The 16,785-nt window shown below is 35.7% G+C and overlaps 1 protein-coding gene across 1 annotated transcript in view; it reads left to right on the forward strand.

Annotated features, from left to right (window-relative positions):
• The window catches only part of DNAH6 (dynein axonemal heavy chain 6), a gene marked incomplete at both ends in the record, with an annotated part of 275,574 nt that overhangs the window by 640 nt on the left and 258,149 nt on the right, over positions 1-16,785 (forward strand). The window contains 2 exons of the mRNA XM_079721202.1: positions 8,950-9,123; positions 13,218-13,480. Coding sequence (XP_079577328.1) covers positions 8,950-9,123; positions 13,218-13,480 — 437 coding nt within the window. The remainder of the gene's footprint in view (positions 1-8,949; positions 9,124-13,217; positions 13,481-16,785) is intronic.

Consider the following 16,785-nt stretch of genomic DNA (forward strand, 5'->3'; position numbering starts at 1 on the left):
AGTTTTAAGAATCCATTTATGCCCTTGGATAATTATATATCCATTTAAAAGAGCAGTGAAAGTGCATAAAAAAGTAAAAAGTGAAAGTTCTCACTCGGACCTTCAGACGTTAACTCCTGTTGTTAGTGGTTGCTTTCAGGCTGTTTTATATGTTTATTCAAATATATATGTGTATATATATATATATATGTATGTGTTTGTGTATAAACATATAGCTTTAAAGAAAGATGATACAGTACATACTGATCTTCAAAGTACTGATTTCACTAAAACGTATGGAAGTCTTTCCAATTTGTGCATACAGAGGTATCTTTTCTAACAGCTGCACTGTGTTCTGTTGCATGGATGTGCCATAATAGAGTACCCATTAATTATTCTCCTAAAGGGAGTTCTGGTTGTTTCCTTTTCATTTTGTTGTTGTTATTATTTTGCTATTGCAGATAATGCTGCATTGAATGACTGCCTTTGTACAGATAAAAATGGATTTTCAGAAGTGGCATTTTGTAGGTCGTGGAATATGTACATTTTAATTTTGAAAACTATTGCCAATTGTGCTGAAAGGTTTACCTTTGCACCTATGATGTATAAGAGGTCCTGCTTACCTACATCTTTGCCAAAACTGATGCTATCCGTTCTCTTATTTTTGCTAGACTGATAAGTTAAAATGGCATCACATTGTTGTTGTGATTTGCATCTTATTAATGAAGTTAATTATATTTTCATTCATTCATTGGCATGTATGTAACTTATTTCGTGGATTCTGTTCATAATCACTGTCTACTTTAAAATTATATTGTTTGCTTTTTTCCTATCAGTTTCTGAGATTTCTAAAAACATATATATATAATGTATATATGTGTAACTGAATCACTGTGCTGTACACCTGATATTAACATGATATTTTAAATCAACTATATTTGAATAAAAAAATAAATAAATAATAAAAACATATATATACATATATATTATGGACATTAACCCTTATTCCATTGCTTCTCAAATTTAGGTACTGATTCATGCTGGAGGAAAACATTCTTGAAGGTCCATAGTGCTGATTTGTTGTTTTTATTTTAATGTTACTTTATGTGAAAAACGGTTAACCTAGGGATTAATTAATAATTTTAATAAACAATTTAACATCTTAAATGCAAAGAAAACTACACAGCCAATTTCAATTCAGATTAACAGAAAATGCAAAGTAACAGATGTTGTTGACACTGAACTTCCACTTGCAAGGTGGGTGTGGCACTGCCTGCAGCTGCTCTTTCTCCAAAGAGCAGTGTGCCTGCACAATGCATTGTGGGGAGTTTTGGGGCCTCTCTACTCTTTTTTTTCCCATGGACTTAGTATTAAACCTTTTACACTTGTTTCTTTCTGACGGGTTTACCTTCATGTGGCAAAAGTGTATAATTAACCCTTGATGATTAAAGTAGTTCCATTTGACATCAGTGTGATAAATTTATGTATATTGAATTCAACGCCTACTACATGCCAGGCTCTGAGTCATGCTCTGGGGATACAACAGTGAAAAAAGGAGAAAAGATTCCTGTTAACATTCTAGTAATCCTAAATAATTAGACTGAAGAACGTCATCTAATGATAGGTGCTGTTAAGAAAATAATATAGGGAATGTGGTCAAGACAAACGGCAGGCTACTTTAGATTGGGTGACTACAAAGGTCTCCCTGAGGAGATGTCATCTGAATGAGTCCCAGACTATAGCCTTTATCACCTGCCAGACTGTGAACGGACAAGCCTTCAGAGATTATAGTCCCCAGACCTTGAGCTGCCTCAGCTGATGTCAAGTGGAGCAGAGGCAAGCTGTCCTCACTGAGCTCTGCCTACATGGTAGATTTTTAAGCAAATGTTGTTGTTGTGTTTTAAGTCACCAAGTTTGGAGCATTTTGTTATGTACTAGGTGACTGGAACAATATAACAAATACATGAATATAGTAGTTCTGCAATATTAAAAATACTAAGGAATAAAGTGAAAATGACATAAATTTCTACCACATGGAGAGATTAGCTTAGTATTCAAGAGACTAATTTCATGTGTATAGGTACCTGTAGTTTGATTTGTTCTGACAGAGTTAGTAATACTAGGTATGTTCTTTTTATCATTGCCATCCTTCCCCTCTCCTCCCCTCCCCTTCTTTGTTCTTTTCTCCTCCTCCTATGCCCACCTCCCCACCTTCCTTCTCCTCTCTCTCTTCTTCTCTTCCCTCTTTCTTTCCCTCTCCTACTCTTCTTCTTTTACATTTTTCCTTACCTTCAATTCTCCAATCTCTGACCCCCATTTCTATAGTATCTATCATTAACAACAATCTGATGTACATCCTTTCTTGCTTTTCTCCATGCTCAATTTTATATAAATGGATAAATACACACACAAAAATACATATTTTTACATAATTTGTTATGAATACACAAGATAAAAAGATGTAAATTATAACATCAAAAACATAAAATGTGTAGGGGGGGATAAAATGGAGAGCTTTAGAATGCATTCAAGTTTAAGTTATTATCAACTTAAACCATTACAAATATAAGTTTTTTTAAGTGAGTCTCATGGTAACTACAAAGCAAAAACCTATAGTAGATACACAGAAGATAAAGAGAAAAGAATCTAAGCATAGTACTGAAGAATATTATCAAATCTAAAAGGAAGAGAGCAAGAGAAGAAAAAAGGAGCAAAAGAATCATAAAATAGCCAGAACATAATTAACAAAATGGCAATAAGTACATACCTATCAATAATTACTTTAAATGTGAATAGACTAAATTCTCCAATCAAAAGACACAGACTAGCTGATTAGATTTTTTAAAATAGACCCATCTATTTTAAATCTCTTATAGGCATCTACATGTTGCCTACAAGAGACTCACTAGAGATGTAAGGGTACACACAGATTGAAAGTGAAGGGATGAAAAAGGTATTCCATGCAAATAAAACCAAACAAAAGTTGGGGTAGCTATACTTATATCAGACAAAATAAACTTTAAGACAAAGAGTGTAATAAGAGACAAGATCATTATATAATGATATAGGGTCAATCCAACAAGAGGATATAATGTTTGTAAATATGCACCCAATATAGGGGCACCTAAATATATAAAGCAAATACAGATCTAAATAGACCAAGAGACAGCAATACAATATTAGTAGGGGACTTTAACACCCTTCTTTCATCAATGGAAAAATCATCCAGACTAAAAAATCAATAAGGAAATATTGCCCTTAAATGACAAGTTTGACCTAATGGACTTAAGGGACGTATATAGAAATTCCATGCAAAAGCAACAGAATACACTTTCTTCTCAAGTGCACATGGAACATTCTCCAGGATAGATTATGTTAGGCAACAGCACAAGTCTTAATAAATTTAAGAAGACTGAAATCATATCAAGCATCTTTTCTGACCACAGTAGTATGAAACTAGAAATCAATTACAAGAAGAAAATTGGAAAATTCACAAATTTCATCAAAGAAAATTGGGTCAAAGAAGAAACCAAAAGAGAAGTTAAAAAATACTTTAAGACAAATGAAAATGGAAATACAACATATCAACTCTTATGGGATGCAGCAAAAGTGGTTCTAAGAGGGAATTTCATAGGGATAAATGCCTACATCAAGAAACAAGAAATACCTCAAATAAACAACCTAACTTTACACCTCAAGGAACTAGAAATGGAAGAACAATCAAAGCCAAAAATGAATAGAAAAAAGGAAATAACAAAGATCAGAGTGGAAATAAAGGAGATAGACACTGAAAGAACAATAGAAAAGATCAATGAAATTCAATGAAACTAAGAGCTGGTTCTTTGAAAGATAAACAAAATAGACAAAGCTTTAGCTAGACTTACCAAGGGAAAAAAAAAAGAAAGAGGACTCAAATAAAATCAGAAATGAAATTTTAGACATTACAACTGATACCACAAAATACAAAGGATCATAAGAGACTACTATGAACAAATATGTGCAAATAAATTGGACAACCTAAAAGAAACGGATACATTCCTAGCAACATACAACCAAGATTGAATCATGAAGAAATAGAAAATTTGAACAAACTGATTACAGTAAGGAGATTGAATCAGTTATCAAAAACCTCCCAACCAACAAAAGTCCAGGGCCAGATGGCTTCACTGGTGAATTTTACCAAACATTAAAGAATTAATACCAATCCTTCTCAAACTCTTCCAAAAAACAGAAGAGGAGGGAACTTCCAAATTCATTTAATAAGGCCAGCATTACCCTGAAGCCAAAACTAGACAAGGATACCACAAGAAAAGAAAATTGCAGGCCAATATCCCTGACAACCATAGATGCAGAAATCCTCAACAAAATATTAGCAAACAGAATTCAATAATAACTTAAAAGGAGCTTACACCATGATCAAGTGGGATTTGTTCCAGGGAAGCAAGGATGGTTCAATATCCACAAATCAATCAGCATGATACACCACATCGACAAACAAAAGGATAAAAATCATATGATCATCTCGATAGATGCAGAAAAAGCTTTTGATAAAATTCAACATCCATTTATGATAAAAATTCTCAACAAAGTGGATTAAGAGGGGACATACAACAACATAATAAAGGCCATATATGACAAACCCAAATATAACATAGTATTATGTTAGTATATCACTAACATATACTCAACAGTGAAAAGCTGAAAGCTTTTCCTCTAAGATCAGGAACAAGACAAGAATGCCCACTCTCACCACTTTCATTCAACATAGTAGTAAAAAATCCTAGCCACAGCACTAGGATAAGACAAGAAAAAAGAGATAAAAGGCAAAAAAGATGGGCTTCCCTGGTGGTGCAGTGGTTGAGAGTCTGCCTGCCGATGCAGGGGACATGGGTTCGTGCCCCGGTCCGGGAAGATCCCACATGCCGCAGAGTGGCTGGGCCCATGAGCCATGGCCACGGAGCCTGCACGTGCGGAACCTGTGCTCTGCAATGGGAGAGGCCACAACAGTGAGAGACCCGCCTACTGAAAAAAAAAAAAACAAGATAAAAGGCATCCAAATTGGAAAGGAATAAGTAAAACTGTTGCTCTTTGTGAATGACATGATACTACATATAGAGAACCCTAAAGAGATCACCAAAAAGCTGTTAGAACTCATAAATGAATTCGGTAAATGTGCAGAAAACAAAGTCAAAATACAGAAATCTGTTACATTTCTATACACTAATAATGAACTATCAGAAAGAGAAATTAAGAAAACAATCCCATTTACAATTGCATGAAAAGGCAGGAAATACCTAGGAATAAACATAACCAAGGATGTGAAAATACCTGTACACTGAAAACTCTAAGATGTTGATAAAAGAAATCAAAGAAGACATAAACGGAAAGAAATTCTGTGCTCATGGATTGGAATAATTAATGTTGTGAAAATGCCGATACTACCTAAAACAATCTACAGATTCAATGAAATCTCTGTAAGAATTCCAATGATGTTTTTCACAGGAATGGAACAAACAATCCTAAAATTGTATGAAACCACAAAAGATCCCATATAGCCAAAGCAATCTTGAGAAGGAACCATGAAAGATCTTGAATAGCAAAAGCAATTTTGAGAAAGAAGAACAAAGTGGGAGGTATCACGTGTCCTGATTTCAAACTATATTGCAAAGCTATAGTAATCAAAGCAGGATGATGTTGGCATAAAACAGACACATAGATCAATGAAACAAAATAAAGATTCCAGAAATAAATTCATACATATATGGTCAATTAACTTATGACAAAGGAGCCAGGAATATACAATGGAGAAAGGACAGTCTTTTCAATAAATGGTATTGGGAAAACTGAACAGTCATATGGAAAAACAAAACTGGACCACTAACTTACACCATACACAAAAGCTAACTGAAAATGAATTAAACATTGGAACATAAGACCTGAAACTATAAAACTTCTAGAAGAAAACATAGGTTGTAAGCTTCTTGAGATCAGTCTTGGCAATGATTTTTTGGATTTGACATCAAAAGCAAAGGTAACAAAAATTAATATACAGAAATCTGTTGCATTTATATATACCAACAATGAAAGATCAGAAAGAGAAATTAAGGAAACAATCCCATTTACCATCACATCAAAAATAATAAAATATATAGGAATAAACCTACCTAAGGAAGCAAAAGACTGGTACTCCGAAAACTATAAGATGCTGATGAAAGAAATCAAAGATGACGTAAACAGATGGAAAGATATACCGTGTTCTTGGGAAGAATCAATATTGTCAAAATGACTACACTACCCAAGGCAATCTACAGATTTAATGCAATCCCTATCCAATTACCAATGACATTTTTCACAGAACTAAACCCATACACCTATGGTCAATTAACCTACAACAAAGGAGGCAAGACTATACAATAGAGGAAAACCAGTCTCCTCAATAAATGGTGCTGGGAATGTAAATTGGTACAGCTCTTATGGAGAACAGTATGGAGGTTCCTTAAAAAACTAAAAATAAAGCTACCATATGATCCTGCAACCCCACTCCTGGGCATATATCTGGAGAAAACCATAATTCGAAAAAATACATGCATCCCAGTGTTCATTGCAGCACTATTTACAATAGCCAAGACATGGAAGCTACCTAAATGTCCATCAACAGATGAATGGATAAAGAAGTTGTGGTACATATATACAATGGTATATTACTCAGCCATAAAAAAGAATGAAATAATGCCATTTGCAGCAACATGGATGGACCTAGAGATTATCACACTAAGTGAAGTAAGCCAAAGACGAATATCATATAATATCCCTTATACGTGGACTCTCTCTCTCTCTCTCTCTCTCTCTCTCTCTCTCTCTCTCTCTCTATATATATATATATATATATATATATATATATATATATATATAGACACAGGGATTTATCTCAGGAATGTAGGGATTTAACCATTTAAAAAGCAATTACTGTAATTCACCATATTACCCCACTGAAAAATAAAAACCATATGATTATATCAATAGATATAGATAAATCCTTTGACACAGACACAACATGTGCCTGTTGCTCATCTGTATTCCTCTTTGAAAAAATGTCTATTCAGTTTTTCTGCCCATTTTTTAATCGAGTTGTTTGTTTTTCTGATGTTGAGTTGTATGAGCTGTTTATATATTACATTCGATATTAATCCCTTATTGGTCATATCATTTGCAAATATTTTCTACTATTCAGTAAGTTGTCTTTTCATTTTGTCTATGTTTTCCCTCACTGTGCAAAAGCTGTTAATTTTAATTAGGTCTCATTTGTTTATTTTTGCTTTTATTTCCTTTACTTTAGGAGACAGATCAGAAAAAATCTTGCTGTGATTTATGTCAGAGTGTTCTGCATATGTTTTCCTCTAGGAGTTTTATAGTACCCGGTCTTACATTTAGGTCGTTAATCCATTTTGAGTTTATTTTTGTATACAGTGTTAGAGAATGTCCTAATTTCATTCTTTTATATGTTTCTATCCAGTTTTTCCAGCACTGCTTATTGAAGAGAATGCCTTTTCTCTTTTTGACTATCTTTTTCCAATTTCCCCCCTCCACCCTCTGCCTCTGGTAACTACAAATCTGATCTCTGTTGCTATGATTTTGTTTGTTTTTGAAGTACAATTGACCTGTAAAACTACATTAGTTCCTATTTTACAACATAGTGATTCAATATTTGTATACATTTCAAAATGATCACCATGATAAGTCTAGTTACCATCTGTCACCATGCAGAGATATTACATAATTATTGACTATATTCCCCACACTGTACATTTCATACCCATGACTCTTTTATTTTGCAACTGGAAGTTTGTACCTCTTCATCTTCCTCACTTACTTCTTTCCTCCACCCACCCCTCTTACCTCTGGCAACCATCTGTTTGTTCTCTGTATCTATAGCTCTGTTTCTGCCTTGTTGTTTGTTCATTTGTTTTGTTTTCTTTAGATTCCACCTATAAGTGTAGTCATCTAGTATTTGTCTTTCTCTGTCTGACTTATTTCAATTAGTATAACACCCTTAAAGTCTATCCTTGTCACAAATGGAAAAATTTCATTGTTTTGTATGACTGAGTAGTATTCCACTGTATGTAAATACCACATCTTTATCCATTCATCTATTGATGGTCTCATAGGTTGCTTCCATATCTTGGCTGTTGTAAATAATGCTTCAGTGAACATAGAGTGCATATATCTTTTCGATTACTGTTTTCATTTTCTTCAGATAAATACCCTGGGGTAGAATTGCTGGGTTGGTTATATGGTAGTTCTTTTTTAAATTTTTTGAGGAATCGCCATTCTGTTTTCCATAGTGGCTGCACCATTTACATCCCCAATGTTTTCCCTTTTCTCCACATATTTGGCAAAACTTTTTATTTGTTATCTTTTTGATGATAGCCATTCTGACAGGTGTGAGGTGATATCTCATTGTGGTTTTGATTTGCACTTTCCTGATGATTAGAGATGCATTTCCTCTTTGGAAATATGCCTATTCAGATTCTCTGCCCATTTTAAAAGTCAGGTTGTTTGGTTTTGTGATGACCTTCAATTAGTTATGGCTATGTGAAGTGATTAGTGACCTTTGGGTAGAGTGGGAGTTCTGTATGATCCCACGGTAACTGTTGTAGTGAATGGTGGGGGGTTGTATTGGACAATTAGTGAGTATGTGATTTCATGCCTCTGTGTACTTTCTGTCATAATGTCACCCTTAGAAGTATTCATTGGTATTTAAAGGGCAGAATTAATGGAAACCAAGTAGAAAAGTCTTAGTCAAGCAATAGGCCATGGACAATGATGATAGCTGCTAATAATGATTGTGGCTTAAATAGGAAATTAGTCCAGGAAGGTGATCAATTTCCAACAGAGATAGAGTCCAAAGGTAGTGAAGAACAAGTTCACATTAATATTTAAAAGATTAACAAGTCTCTTTATTTCCCAAAGCCAGTGCTAAAAGCCTACCAAGATCATAAGAAGCCAGAATACATATATGAGCAGAACCGATACCGGTTAATCACTTCTGGAGTCCTAAAGCCTCCAGGAAGCACTGAAGAAAGAAGTTCTACCAAATCTCTTGTTCAGTTCAAGCGTGAAGATTCTGTGAAAAAGAAAAAACAGGTAAGTATTAAAGTACTTAATTGATCTTTTTAATGTTAGTTTCATATAGCATTGCTAACATGCTTTTAACTCATAAGGATAGTGGTAAAATCTTTTTCTCTTAGGTTATGTAATGGATTGGGGGAATACAGTATTTCCCAGTTCTTCCTATTTAAGGAACATTTGGACAGTGGAGTAAAATCATAAAGGAAAACTTTCAGCATTCATATAGTGTCTTCTAATCGTCTCTAGAAGACATGTTAAAAGAAGACATAATAGTATTTTGAATGTTATTATAACTTTTATGAAATTTTCATCATTATTCCCCCAAATCTTTGAAGACCTTGGTGAAGGGCAATAAAATAGAAACTGAACCAACTAGAGAGACAACTTTTGTAATTGGTGAGAGTTGTAGAGTGGGGAAGTTGCCTTGCAACGAATAAGTGAATAATAGTTCTGGGGCAAAATCACTAGAGCCTGGCTTTATGTGAACACCTGTAGATAATTAAACAAAAGAACAGAAGTGGAAGAAAATGTGGAGGACACACCCACAATAAAAATACCAATAGAGCCAAGAATTCTCTGAGCTTTTTATTGAGAGGATCTTTCAGTGCTAGTTGTCTGTCTTTCAGGCTTTGGACTGCAGTGCTAGAAATTGAGAGTTGAGGACAAGCTCTGTCCTCGAGGATTTCAGAATCTGGAGGTGGGAAATGAACAAGTAAACACTTAAGCGCAGTGAGGTGTGATAAGAGCTTTCATTGATCATTTAAAATACAAAATAATGGAGAACTGAGCAGAAGGGATGCTTATACCTGGTGGCCAGGGAGACCATCATTCGAAGAACAGCTACCCTAGGGAACTGCGCTAAGCTCAGAGGAATGAGTGGAAAGTTAACAAGGCAGATAAGGTGGGAGAGCTATGGCCTTGGGAGCCATGGGTTTGGGTGAGATTATCCTGAAAGAATATCATATGATAAATTGTATGAAATTGTATAGCTTCAATTAATTGGGTTTCTGTGAAGTAGAAAGAGAGAATGAGATATTTTAAGTGGGGCCAAGAAAGATCTGATTGTACATTAATTAGCTCATTTGGTATAAAGTGGGTTTCAAGAGCTTGAATTTTAAGAAGAGATTGTGCAAACTATTATATATAGGAAGGATTAATAAAACAAGTTCCTACTGTATAGCACAGGGAACTATATTCAATATCCTGTGATAAACCATAATGGAAAAGGATATGAAAAAGAATATATATGTGTAAAACTGAATCACTTTGCTGTACAGCAGAAATTAACACAACATTATAAATCAACTATACTTCAATAAAATTTTTAAAAAATAAAAGTGAGAGAGATTGTGTGCACATCTGGGAAGAAGGAAGTAGCTGAAAAGTAATAAGTTATAGGTTATGTTTGGCTGTAACTGTAACTAAGTGAAGAATTCAGTAAAGAGTTAGAGGTTGAAGGGAAATGTGGAAGAAAGGGGATATTCTATTTAAAAGGAGAAGGGTATTTATTCTGAGAAGAGGTTCATTTCTCTGGGTATTGATTTCTCAGAATGAGTTCAGAATGGAAATGTATCTATGAAGATTTACTGGGAGATGAAGGAAGGAAGGAAGGGAGGGAGGGAGGAAGGGAGGGAGGAAGGAAAGAAGGAAGGAAAGTTGAAGGCTTTGCTTCCGGTAATTAAGAAAGATTGGCTTATCAATTGGACTGGGAATCCACCATAGAGGAATATTATAGATGTTCTACAATTTATGAATAAATGCTTCCTCTATTTCCCTCCCCCAACCACTGCAAAATCCAAACATATGTGACTGTTTAAATTGAATCATATCTTCCCACTGAGTTATATAATTAGAAATAAAATGAAAATGTGTAGGCCTATTGTTGAAGAAACCTTTTACTTAGAATGCAGTACAACTTTTTAAGAGATATAATAAATAAAATAAATGCATTTCCTGTTAATATTCATACTCTTGTCTCATAAAAGAGTTAACTACAGCTCTTGTTGAAACATTGGGACAAAGCAATATGTATTTTCTCTGCTTCTGGTGTCTGGTTTGACCTCTTCTTTTATATAAGAAAACAGTACCTTTGTTGCTATCCCTGGCCAGTAAATGAAAGGAGCATATTTTATCTTTGATTTTAAAGATGTATGTCCTTTAGCTCTGAAATTCCCAGGATTCTCTTCTGAAACTCCAATGAGGTATTTAACCAGAGATAGAGAATAATGATCCCTATAAATACAAATCTTATGGGGACGTTGTTCCACAGAGCTTATGGTAATAACTCTCTTATAGAAATGGCAACCTCTATTAACTCTGCTAATAGGCAATAAAGATATCATTTCTATATGTACCTCAATTATTCACCAAAGCAGGTCTGCAATGCAGATTCTTTTATCTTAAAGCCAGTCCTGTCAGAGAGACAAAGGGATGAATGCTGGAGTTGATGTCACATTTCCTCAAACACGGTTATCAACCTCCTCGGCAGGAGGAGAAGCCATGTTTGATGCTGTCCCAAGTTTGTTGGGGAGGAGCAAAAGAGTGTGAGTGGCACTGAGAGCAGACAGTGGGGCCCAGGGATTGGAGCAGAGCTCAAGTGTGTGAACATGGTGGGGACTTAGCCTTGGTACTCCACACGTGGTCCGGAGCCAGCAGCATCTGCATCTCCTGGGAGCAAGTGAGAAATGCAGAATCTCAGGCTCCACCTCGGATTGGCTGGGAGACTCTGCATTTCAACAGGTTACCCAAGTAATTCACACACACACTGAAATGTGAGAGGCACTGTCTCCAGAACAAGCAATTAATTGTGAGTTAATAACATATATGCTTATGCTTAGGACCCACAGGGCGGGAAGCATAAGCATATATGTTACTAACTCACAATTAATTGCTTGTTCTGGAGACAGTGCCTCTCACATTTCAGTGTGCATGTGAGGACACATGTACCCCAATGTTCATTGCAGCACTATTTACAATAGCCAGGACATGGAAACAACCTAAATGTCCAATGATAGATGAATGGATAAAGAAGGTGTGGTACATATATACAATGGAATATTACTCAGCCACAAAAAGGAACGAAATTAGGTCATTTCTAGAGATGTGGATGGACCTAGAGTCTATCATATAGAGTGAAGTAAGCCAGAAAGAGAAAAACAAATATCGTATATTAATGCATATATGTGGAATCTAGAAAAATGGTACAGATGAACCTATTTGTAGGGCAGGCATAGAGACGTAGATGTAGAGAACAGACATGTGGACACGGGGAGGAAGGGGAGGGTGGGATGAATTGGGAGATTAGATTTGACATAAATGCACTACCATGTGTAAAATAGATAGCTAGTGGAACCTGCTATATAGCACAAGGAGCTCAGCCCGGTGCTCCATGATGGCCTAGATGGGCGGGATGGGGGGAGGTGGGATGGAGGTCCAAGAAGGAGGGGATATAGGTATACATATAGCTGATTCACTTCACTGTACAGCAGAAACTAACACAGCATTGTAAAACAATTTTACTCCAATAAAAAAATAAATAAGAGGAGGAAGTTCGAAAATAAAATAACATATATGCTTCTCCAAGGCTATTACATAATACTGATCCCCAATACTCAATGTAACAACCCGTCACATTCATTAAAAATAGTTTATTATGACTTATGACGACAGCTGTCCAAGATGTCACTCACCGAAAAGCATCAAGATTGTCAGAACAAAGTGGGATTGGTGGGGGGGGGCCTTGAGGGAAAGGCCACAGTCAGGGGAGATACAGAGCAACTGAGCAAGGGGAGTGGTGGGCTCTCATAAACACCAGGGAGCTGGTAACATTTTGATGTAATAAACATTTAAGTGAAGGGAGAAGAGAAGGCAATGGGAAGTGTTGCTGGGGCTGCTTGTGGGAAGGAGATGGACATCTGGGCAAGGAGTACTGAGATGGAATCTATCACTGCCGATCAATAGTTTGAAAGTTTTCAGTTCAAAAATGCTTTCCTTTAAGCCCTAGACATCTTAGGCAGTGTGGTAATTAGTCCTGGATGTTAATATTTTGTCACATATATAGTTTTTTCCCCCCAAAAAAACTAATTTTTTTTAAAACTGGCTTTGTTTAGATCCAATGGCCCTCTGCTGAGGCGTTCTCTCCCTCTCCTGCTAAACTGTCACGTATCAGCACTGGAAGAAGAGGCCTCTACAAGATTAGTTCCTCAACTTACCCTAAGTACTATTTCCATGACCGGGAAGAAGTCATTAAAGCCAACATTCAAAATCCCTTGCAAATCATTAAAATAGTACGTGAAAATGAACACATTGGATTTCTTTATATGATCTCTGCAGTGCCAAGATCTTCCACTGAGTATGATAGATATAATCTGAAGTGAGTTCTCTTTTATGAAGCAATTTATTTAACAGTAAAAATTACAAATAAGATTGCAAATGTTATCCATAATCAATTGCGTGTTAATGATTGATCTGATAAAATATAAGTTGGGTTATCATCCAATGACAAATGAATCTTAATCACAGCAATTTTATTTTTCCCATTTATCTTTATTTATAGACATTTTATAGATACTGCTGTGTTTCTATGTTTATATTATATTGATATAATTCCATTTATTTTTAATCGGTATTACAAACATATTTTTGATATTTTTTGATTACTGAGAAAAGAAGATAGCAATGTATAAAAAATAGATGATGCTTGATTTTTTTCACATGTCATTTCAGCTTTCCTTAATAGAGTAGAAATAAGGGTCTTTTGTAAGTAAAATGAGCTTGATAATTTAAGGTATTTATATAGATTAATAATACACACACACTCACATATACTCTCTATTATTGCTAAACACACATTTGTTGTTGAAATAATTTGAAGAGTCACCCAAATGTGTGAATTGCTTTAAAATTCAGCACAACAGGTAACAGGACTTAAAGATGATGCTGACCTTCCTCTGTGGTTGTTTAGTTGGGTTGAAAGCTACAGTTGTTGAGATGGTCTTTCCTTGAAGGTGGTTGTAGTTGAGCAATGCCACCAAATTCTTTGAGCTGCCTTCCCCAGTCTCTGCTGCATAGGAAGATAAAAGTTCTTCCTAGGAATTCTCTTCTCCCTTACTCAGCACTGTAGTTTTGATTGAGTCAGATAACACTGAAAACAACTCTCCTGCTGGGGAGAAGAAAAACATTTTAATCAAAATTTTAAATGATAGATTTATTGTAAACCTGAAAGAGCTTAACAGAAGTGAGAAACAATTTGTAGAAGGAAGAGAGATGCTTATGAGAATCATTCAGCAAAATGTATTGAGCACGCAATCTATAGCATGACCATTTCTAGGTGCTAGAGCTATGTTAGTGAACCATCCAGATCAAAATTGCTGCCCTCATGGAGCTTACATTTTAGCAGAGGGAGACAATAATTAATACAATACAGGAGTAAATTATATAGAATGCTAGAATATGCTAAGTGTTATACAAAAAAACAGTGTCGAGTAAAGGGGATTGGAAGTTCTTGGAAAGAGGTTGTTAATAAATTGGGGTGGTCAGGGTGGGCCTTATTGAGAAGCTGGCATTTGGACAAAGACTTGAAGGAGAAGGAGTGAATTATGTGCTATGGGAAGAGGGGAGAAGAGCTTTCTAGACAGCAGCAAAGTGAATACAAATATCCTAAGGCAGGAGCACATCTGGCATGTTGAAGAACTGAACAGCAGGCTGGTGTGACTACAGTGGAATGAATGAGATGAGAGACCATTGATGGCCTTGCCAGCTATTGTAAAAGCATTAACTTTTACTCTGAGAAAAATGGAGAACCAAGGAAGAATTTCAAGTAGAGAAGTGCCGTGATCTGAATTACATTTTGAAAAGGAGCTCTCTGGTTGCTGTGTAGAGAATGGACTTTTGAGGAGCAAGTATTGAAACAGGAAGACCAATTAGAATCCTGTAATTATTCACATAAGAGATAGACCAGGTGGTAGTGGTGGAGGTGGGGAGAAGTGGGTCAAATTCTGGAAATAATTTGAAGGTTAAGAGAACTGGATTTTTAAAAAAAACTCAGCTTTATTTAAATATAATTGACATAATACTATGACCCATTTTAAGTGTAGTTTGATAAGTTTTGCCAAATGTATACATTCATGTAACCACTACCTCAATTAAGAACATTTCTGTCACCTGAAAAATTTCTCATACATACCCTCCACCATGACCACCCCTCCCTGACACCTCAGGCAACCACTAATGTAATTTCTATCACAACATATTAAGTATGCTTTTTTGAAAAGAATTTCACACAGAGGGAATCACAGCTGTTTTTTTGTGTCCAATTTCTCTAGCATAATATTTTTGAGATCCATGTTGTTGCATGAATAAATTTCCTTTCCTTGCTGAGTAGTATTCCATTTTATGAATATACCATAATTTGTTTAGTCATTCAACTGTTGAGGGCTGGGGTTTTTCCTTTTTTGTTTTGTTTTGTTTTTATTGGAGTATAGTTGCTTTACAATGTTGTGCCAGCTCCTGCTGCACAGTGAAGTGAACCAGCCATATGTATACACATACCCCTCACTTTGGGATTTCCCTCCCATCCAGGTCACCACAGAGCACTGAGTAGACTTCCCCGTGCTATACAGCAGTTCCTCACTAGTTATCTATTTCATACCCAGCGGCATATATATGTTAATCCCAATCTCCCAATTCATCCCACTCCCCCCATTCCCGCCCCTGTTGTCCACACATTTGTTCTCTACATCTATGTCTCTATTTCTGCTTTGCAAATAGGTTCATCAGTACCAATTTCTAGATTCCAGAATCTAGAAATCTCTTGCATTCCTATTAACTAATGATGAAAAATCTGAAGTGAAATGCATCTTCTTTATCCATTAATATGTTGATGGACATTTAGCTTGCCTCCATGTCCTGGCTATTGTAAATAGTGCTGTAATGAACATTGGGGGCATGTGTCTTTTTGCATTATGGTTTCTCTGGGTATATGCCCAGTAGTGGGATTGCTGGGTCATATGATAGTTCTATTTTTACTTTTTGAAGGAACCTCCATACTGTTCTCCATAGTGGCCGTATCAATTTACATTCCCACCAACAGTGCAAGAGGGTCCCTTTTCTTCACACCCTCTCCAGCATTTATTGTTTGTAGATTTTTTAATGATGGCCATTCTAACTGGTGTGAGGCAATAACTCATTGTAGCTTTAATCTGCATTTCTCTAATAATTAGTGATGTTGACATCTTTTCATGTGTCTCTTGGCCATCTCTATATCTTCTTTGGAGAAATGGTTATTTAGATCTTCTGGCCATTTTTTAATCGAGTTGTTTGTTTTTTTGATATTGAGCTGCAGGAGCTGTTTGTATATTTTCCAGATTAATCCCTTGTCAGTTGCTTCATTTGCAAATATTTTCTCCCATTCTAAGGGTTGTCTTTTCATCTTGTTTATGCTTTCCTTTGCTGTGCAAAGCCTTTTAAGTTTCCTTAGGTCCCATTTGTTTATTTTTGTTTTTATTTCCATTTCTCTAGGAGGTGGGTCAAAAAGGATCTTTCTGTGATTTATGTCATATAATGTTCTGCCTATGTTTTCCTCTAAGAGTTTGATGGTGTCTGGCCTTACATTTAGGTGCTTAATCCATTTTGAGTTTATTTTTGTGTATGGTGTTAGGGAGTGTTCTAATTTCATCC

This window comes from Hyperoodon ampullatus, assembly GCF_949752795.1.
Source record: "Hyperoodon ampullatus genome assembly, chromosome: 15".
NCBI lineage: Eukaryota > Metazoa > Chordata > Mammalia > Artiodactyla > Ziphiidae > Hyperoodon > Hyperoodon ampullatus.